This window comes from Emiliania huxleyi (assembly GCF_000372725.1).
Source record: "Emiliania huxleyi CCMP1516 unplaced genomic scaffold EMIHUscaffold_343, whole genome shotgun sequence".
NCBI lineage: Eukaryota > Haptophyta > Isochrysidales > Noelaerhabdaceae > Emiliania > Emiliania huxleyi.
Genome location: NW_005199422.1, coordinates 40,965 through 48,787, shown reverse-complemented (window position 1 = coordinate 48,787; position 7,823 = coordinate 40,965). Strand labels below are relative to the sequence as shown.

General features: G+C 66.8%; 2 protein-coding genes across 2 annotated transcripts; one reads left to right on the top strand and one right to left on the bottom strand.

Moving 5' to 3' along the window:
- Positions 1 to 1,465: 1,465 nt before the first annotated feature.
- Positions 1,466 to 2,930, bottom strand: EMIHUDRAFT_117470 (hypothetical protein; the record flags this gene model as incomplete). Its single annotated transcript, XM_005773171.1, has 5 exons — positions 1,466 to 1,527; positions 1,795 to 1,913; positions 2,117 to 2,229; positions 2,306 to 2,386; positions 2,496 to 2,930. 5 exons carry the CDS (start codon positions 2,928 to 2,930, stop codon positions 1,466 to 1,468), a joined length of 810 nt encoding a protein of 269 aa, XP_005773228.1.
- Positions 2,931 to 3,449: 519 nt separating this feature from the next.
- Positions 3,450 to 5,309, top strand: EMIHUDRAFT_241808 (hypothetical protein; the record flags this gene model as incomplete). The annotated part of the gene is made up of 1 exon (XM_005773170.1): positions 3,450 to 5,309. One exon carries the CDS (start codon positions 3,450 to 3,452, stop codon positions 5,307 to 5,309), a length of 1,860 nt encoding a protein of 619 aa, XP_005773227.1.
- Positions 5,310 to 7,823: the final 2,514 nt, after the last annotated feature.

Below are 7,823 nucleotides of genomic sequence, written 5' to 3'. Positions count from 1 at the left end.
GTAGAAGTACAAGGTGAGATAAACCTGTCCACACACACACAAACTGGCAACCGGGCGCCTTCGGGTTTTGACAAAGCCCTCTGTCCCCGACATCGGTCACACCGCCCAGCAGGCCCCAGCGCACTGGTTGGGTAGTAGTCTAAGTTCTGAGCCTCGCGGCTTAACGGGTCTAAGTGTGGCTAGCCACGCTGGAGTGCTTACGCGGTCTAAGATCAGCGGGAGCCTCTTACACCGGCTAAGTCGGCCATGGCACGCGATATACGGCGCTCGCGCCCAAATTTTCTTCGCCTGCGCGGCGGGCGATCGATCCTCCTCATGCTCAGCAATCGCCGCCTCAGCATCCTCCTCTTCCGATTCTCGTTGCTGCTTCTTGAGCGCACTTCGGCGACATCTAGCCAAATAGTTCTCACAAATAGCCTCAAGCTCAAACAAACGCATGTCAGAGAAGCCTGTGTATGCTGGTCCTCTTTGAACGATCCGCGCGTGAGGTAGCATAGGGCCTTGTTGGCAGCAGCCAGCTTGTTGCGCTGCTTCGTTGCGATGAGCTGATTGGGATCGCAGAAGTGCATGCCAAGCACCGCCACGATCTTGAAGCAGAACACATCGCAACCGCATCGTCCGCACTGCCATCGGCATGCCGCGCCCGCCGCTTCGCCGCAGCCGCCTTAAGGCACGCATAGCGGCAGCACATGGTACGGTGCGCGTACTTGAGCAGGCGTTGCGCGCCGCAAGTAGCGCACTGGCCCTGGGAGACGGCGATATGGCGTCGTGCGCGGCATACGCTGGTCGGGACCGCGTCCAGGTATTTTTCGGGTAAACCTGGACTTTTGCAGGTATACCCGGGTTTTAATACCCGGAGTTGGCCTCGTGTCGTCTAAGTTCATGGCCCCCGGCCTTCCAGCGTCTAAGTCTGAGCCCGGCTCCGTGCGGGGGCTAAGTTGAGCGCTCGCTCGCTGCAGAGGCTAAGTGTAGAGCGACCCTCTAGCCCTACTACCCAACCATTCCCAGCGCCCGCGCGCGCGCGCCGGCCGCGACACGACACTCACCCGACATCCCCGCCCGGGTCTGCGTGTGGGGGGGGGTGACTGTGGCACAGTCATATTTTCTGTGGACTGTGCGCAGTGCGGGGGCTGGGTGCGCCGAGGTGTCTGGCCGTTGGGAGCTTCACAGTTTCCTTGGCGCTTGGGGACGGCTTTGACGAGTTTCACTCATGTCCGCTAGAGTACCTAACCGGCTAATTCCAACCGATGCTAAAATGACACACACTTATATGGTGTGGTGCGATGCCGGGTGATGAGGCTTCTGGGCCGTTGTGTGCAGGGCTGAGAGGAGAACTAAAGCATTCGGAGTCGTCTGATCGATGCGGTGTGACGTGCGACTAAGAGGACACGCGATGCGACACCACGGGCGTGGCGCACCAGCGAACGCCGCCGCGCCGGTGAGGTGTGTCGGACTCGGACGCCAGTCAGCGCCGCAGGTACTCCCAGATGGCGTCAGTCAGGCCGAGGATCACGGCGGCGTCGGCGCCTGCGCCATGGACGCGCACAAACGTGAGGGTGTGTGTGAAGGCTCGACGCCTTCTGAATACAGTGAGAGCAATCGGAGCCAGCAGGCCACGTGTGTCCTCCCGAGCGCTCTGGCTTCAAGCAGCCCTCGAGAGGAGGCGCCAAAGGCCGCCACCGTGATGCGCGCCGACGGGCCAGCAAGCCACGTCGCGTCTCGAGGGCTGGCTGGAGTGCAGGGGACAGGACTCCGCATCTGGGGCGGTTGCACCGACATGCGCGCCGACGGCACCGACGAGCCCCACCCGCGACACGAGCAGCTGCAGCAGCACGCCGTACCCGACCAGGCCTGCGACGGCGGCGGCGGCGGCGGGCAGCGGCAGGAAGACGAAGACCACGTTGGCGTGGTACCTGTTCACAGCTGGCGGCGTGACGAGGCGCTGCTGGCGGCGGCAGGACACCGCCAGCTTGGGGAGGTACGACGCGTAGAAGGCCGACGTGGCGACCCAGAGGGCGGCGGTGCCTACGACACAGAATAGATAAACACAGTCGAGAGTGATCAGGCCGACGTGGCGACCCAGAGGGCGGCGGTGCCGCGCGTGCCGCGCGTCCACTTTTGGATGGCGCGCGGCGCGGCGTTGGCGGGGAGGAAGTGGGAGGCGGCGCGGTGGTCGAAGCCGTGGGCGAGGAAGATGCGCCAGAAGAGCTCCTCGAGCAGCGGGTTGACCTGAAAAGTGAGCTCACTCACACGTAATGACTCTACTTGTGGCCGGAGGAGCTGCGCTCAAGCGGCGGGTGGCTACCGCGCAGAACCACGCGCCGAAGAGAGCGACGCCCTGCTCGTCGCTGCGCGAGAAGCCGTAGATGAGCGCCTCGCGCCGCACCTGCGCACGGACGGAGGTGTGGAGATAGAAGTGTGGAGAGAGAGGTGGACAGCGGCGGCGGCGGCGGCGGCTGCGGCTGCGGCAGCGGCAGCGGCGGGTGTGCGCGCACCTGGCGAGTGGCGTGGCTCCACTCGGAGGCGAAGAAGTGCTCAAAGAGGAGGATGGCGAGGGCGGCGCCGACGAGGGTGGCGCCGCCGAGCGCCACCGCGGCGAGCAGCTGCGCTCTCAGGCTCAGCTGCTGCCCGCCGCTCCCGCCCATCGCCTGCCTTGCCGCGGCAGCGACACGCTTCCGGGTCTCGGGCCACACGGCGCAGATGGCGGCCGGGACGAGGACGAAGGCGGCCTCGAGCGCCAGCGCCGCGCCCCACGCCGACTGGAGCCGCACGAAGGTGACATAGACGACCGGCACCGGAAGGAAGCCACCGAGCACAAACGCCCAGAGCGGGGCGCCCGCGGCGCTGCTGGTGCCCTCGAGGAGAGACTCATCGTCCGCGTTGGAGGACTCCGCGCTGACCACCGACATGATCGGCTGGACTCCCCGCATACACAAAGATGGTCCCTGGTCGGTGCATGCGCCGAACTCGCGGCGCACCACGCTGCCCCCGCTCCCCCGCACCGCTCCCACGCATCACTCGCTCCCCGCCCTGCCGCCCCCCTCGCCCTCGCTGCCGCCTTCGCCCTCGCTGCCCCCCTCGCCCTCGCCGCCCGAGGCGTGGCCCGAGGTGGCTCGAGCTCGCAATCCCCCCCGATCTCCCGGCGCAGGTGCGGCACGCTCGACTACCTGCCGCCCGGGATGGTGGAGACGAACGCGAGGCGCACAACCAGACGGTGGACGTGTGGTCGCTCGGCGCGCTGCTAGCCGAGAGACTGCCTCGAGAGCGGCTGCTGAGACACCGCCTCGTCCCTCGAGACGCAGCCGAGACGCAGCCGAGGAGCAGCAGCCGAGACGCAGCAGCGAGGCAGCCGCGGGGCAGAGCAGTGCTCTGGCATCGCTCGGTCCGGTTGGCGTCGCGAGCGACCAGACCGACCAGCCCTGGTCCCGAATCCATCCGTTGCGGCGCGAATGGCGTCCGCCGCCCGCAAGTGCGCCCGCACCGCCGCCGGCGGCGGTGCGGAGGACGCGGAGCCCTCGCCGATCGCGGATGGCTTCGAGGCGCCCCTCTTTGGCGCGCGCGTCGTCGGACAGGTCTCCACGCTCACGCTCGAGGGCGAGGACGGCCCTCTATCGCTCGGGCCGGTTGGCGTGGCGAGCGATCACGCGGGCGCCTGGTACGTCGCGACCGAGGACTCGCTGCTGCACGTCTCGGCGGCCGGGCGCGTGCGCCGCGTGGCAGCCTTGCCAGCAAGTCACGTTTTCAACAGCATTGCTGCCAGCCCGGACAGGAGCGCGGCGTTTGTGGCGGACTACAGCAACCACAAGATCCGGCGGGTGGAGGTGGCGACGGGCGAGGTGACCACGCTTGCAGGAAGCGGCGACGAGGGCGACGCGGATGGCGTGGGCGACGCGGCACAGGTCTGCGGCCCAGCTGGCATCGCCATCAGCCCAGACGGCGGCGTGCTGTTTGTGGTGGACCAAGACAACCACAAGATCCGGAGGGTTGAGGTGACTACGGGCGAGGTGACGAGTATCGCGGGCAGCGGCGAGCCTGGCGACGCGGACGGCGTGGGCGACGCGGCGGAGTTCTGCGGCCCACGCGCCCTCGCCCTCAGCCCAGGCGGCGGTGCGCTGTTTGTGGTGGACCAAGGCAACCAGAAGATCCGGCGGGTGGAGGTGTCGACTGGCGAGGTGACGACGGTCGCGGGCAGCGGCACCAGGGGCAGCGCTGATGGCGTGGGCGACGCGGCGCAATTCCACGGCCCAAGTGGCATCGCCCTCAGCCCAGACGGCGGCGCGCTGTTTGTGGCGGACTGCAGCAACGTCGACAACCAACAGTCGCTCAAATCCCTGTTTTCGGTCGAGAAGTCCCATCGATCCGAAAAGTCCGAAGTTGGAACCTCGAAGCTGGGTCCGTCCGACATGCGCTCTCTCGCGCTAATCGCCCACAACCACATGAAGCCGGCGATGAGGATGTTTGTGGAGGAGCACGCCGAGACGCTCAAGCGTTTCCGCGTGACGGGCACCGCGTCGACGATGGCGATGCTGCGCACGGTCTTTGGCGAGGACGACGAGGTCGTCTACGGCGCCGTGTGCTCCTCAGGGCCGCTGGGCGGGGACGCGCAAATTGCGGCGCTAATGTGCCTCGAAGACATCGGCGCGGTTATTTTCTTCACCGACCCGCTGAGCGCTCATCCGCACCAGGCCGACGTGGACTCGCTCATCCGACTCATCAACGTGCACAACGTGCTGCACGCGACCAACCCCACCTCGGCAGAGGGGCTCATGCACCTCCTCAAGACGGCGGTGGAGCGCAACGAGCCCGAGCGCATCCCCTCATTCTTCTTCACCATCCAGTCCCCCGCCGTGCCAGAGTACCAGGCGCAGCAGGCCGCCGTCATCCAGGCGGCGTCGAAAATCCAGACGCCAGAGGGTGAGCCGTCGTGGGCGTCACACTCGGGACATTCGAGACATTCGAGCGCGGCTGTGCCCGCGCCTGGCACCCTTCGGCCATCGTCGGCCGAGAAGATGTCCATCGCCAAGCACGTCTTTGAGCAGGGGACCCTCAAGTACCTGAGCGCTTCTTCGGAGCGCTCGCTGACGAGCGTGCCCGAGGATGAGCCCGGGCGCTCGACGCCTCGGGAGAGCGGGTTCAGGATCAGGCAGAGGGGCTCACTCGACGAAGAGGTTGCCCGCGTTCGGGAGTCGCACACCCCCTCCGCAGGTAGCACGAGCACCCCGTCGCCTGACGCGGCGCCTGGCGGAGGCAAGCCGAAGAGGCGCGCCAGCAAAGTGATGCCTAAGATCGGAGCCTGCATCATTGGCTGATCCTCGTGTGCACCAGAGGAGCGCGCACGGCCTGGCGGAGAGCCTTGGCCAGGGGCAAGGGCTAGTCGTCTAGAGGGAGCCGTGCGGGCGCGGCGGGCGCGCGCTTGCAGCTCCGTGTGGCCAGGGGCAGGCAAAGGGCTTGTCAGTCTAGGAGCCGTGCGCTTGCAGTTCGGCGAGGGGCAGGCAAAGGGTCTAGTTAGTCTCGGCAGCCGTACGCTCGTGGGAGGCAATTCTTTTTTCAACACTGCTCACTGGCTACATGCAACATGCCTGGTTTCCGCCGAGATGCGCCCGGCGAGACCCCTTCCAGGAGTTGCTGGCCGCGGCGGGGTAAGACATGGATGGGTAAGACATGGATACACTTTTGCTCTCGACTCCCCACCTGCGAGCTGCGAGCTCAGCCACAGTCCTGTGCCTCCTCGAAGTCCTCCCCGACGGCGGGCATGAGCACGGGCAGTAGCACGTCCGGGAAGGCGGCCACCATCTGCAGCAGCGCGCGGCGAGGGACGCCCTCGTGTCACGACAGTTCTTCGAAGCGAATACTCACCTGGCGGAGTCGGAGGGGCGGGAGGGGGGAGTAGGGGGGGGTGCAGCGCTGTCAGATCTGGCCGGTCGTGAGCTGGCCTCATCTCCTCTGCGCCTCTCCGGCTGTGCGGACGGGTCGCGCGCCGAGGTCGAGCCGAGATCGAGCCGAGATCGAGCCGAGATCAAGCCGAGATCGAGCCGAGATCGAGCCGAGTCGCGCCGTGCAGCATCGGCCGCAGCTGCTGCATCAACTGCCATGCGACCAACCGCTCCGGCTCGACGGCCGGACGGGCGACCTAACACAGGCCGGTTGTGGAGTGGCTACGCACAGCGAGAGAGACACGGGGGGTCGACCGGAGGAGGAGGAGGAGGCGGCCTCGGCGACGGCGAGGAGGCACGTCTGCAGCTGGTGGATCACGCGCCGCTGCCAGAGGAAAACGGTCGCCTGTGCGCCGGCCGGCCGCATGCTTGTCGTCAGACTTGACGTGTCGGCTTGGCAACGTGCCGAGTTGACGTGTCCTCAGATTTGAGTAGTATGATGAATAGAATGAATCATAATGCGTCCGCCTGCACCAGCCGCCGCGCGGGCACGCGAGCCGAGCGGGAGAGGTCGCCTGAAAGCAGGGAGACGGCCCGCTCGAGGTTTCTTTTTCAGGCCTTCTGCACCGAGCGGCGGGAGAGGGCGGGGAGAGCTCGCCGAAACGGCGAGGCTCGGAGAAGAGGGCGAGGGCGGAGAGGAGCGGCAAGGCCGGCCGCGCGCCAAAGGCCGCCGCGTACTCGGCAGCAACCTGACGCGGGAGGGGGAGGTGGGCGATGGAGAGTTGACTCAGTGAAGTCGCCGCCACTCCGAGCGACTGATGAACGAGCTGATGAACGGATGAACTGGTTCAGGTGGAACGCGACTCGGCGGCGACCTCCGAGTGACTAATGAAGGTGAGGCGCCCTCCGAGTGTGACTCACTAAGGTGACACGGCGTTGGACCTCCGAGTCTGCGTGCGTCGGCACGTCGGGCCGCAGAGCGAAGAGCGACTCCTGCCGACCCATCCATCCTCAATTAATGGGTTAATTAACACTTAATTAGCGTCCGGCCGCAGGGCGGAGAGCGGCTCCTCCGTCAGCGGGAGAGCGACGCGCGCGTGGCCCCACTCGGCGAGGTGGCCTGCGGGAGATGACCCGAGATGAGCCGAGATGAGCCGAGATGAGCCGAGATTAGCCCCACTCGGCCAGGTGGCCTGCGGGAGGGACGTGGACAGGACGTGCACTGGACGGTGTCCTGGGACGTGGCGTCCCCCCCTCCCCTCCCCCCTTTGGCGAGGGGTGCCGGCGAGGAGGTAGAGAGTGTCGAGAGGGAGGCCGGTCTCGAGGTGCAGCTCCGAGAAGGAGCGAGCCGCGGACAGCTCGCGCACGAGGCGGACCTGCCGGGGGGGAGAAGGGTGCTGGGAAGGGTCCGGGAAGGGGTCCGGGAAGGGGCCGAGAAGGGTCCGGGAAGGGTGCTGGGAAGGTTCCGGGAAGGGTCCGGGAAGGGTGCTGGGAAGGGTCCGGGAAGGGTGCTGGGAAGGGTGCTGGGAAGGGGGCCGAGAAGGGTGCTGGGAAGGGTGCTGGGAAGGGGGCCGAGAAGGGTGCTGGGAAGGGGGCCGAGAAGGGTGCTGGGAAGGGGGCCGAGAAGGGTCCGGGAGGAGCCCGGATGCTCGAGGCGCGCCAGCAGCGACGAGCAATCCGGGTAATCTCGGGTAATCTCGGGTAATCTCGGGTAATCTCGGGTAATCTCGGGTAATCTCGGGTAATCTCGGGTAATCTCGGGTAATCTCGCGCCAACAGCGGCGAGCTGTCCGGCGGCAGCGAGGCGAGCGTATCCTGAGGTAGAGACGGAGGGGGCGTGGGGTGCACTAGTACCGGAGTGGTGCTGCTCAGAGGCAGCGAGGCGACAAGGCGTCCTGGCGCAAAGGAAGCAGGCCGAGGTACGGCCGAAGCGGCGGCGGCGGCGGCAGC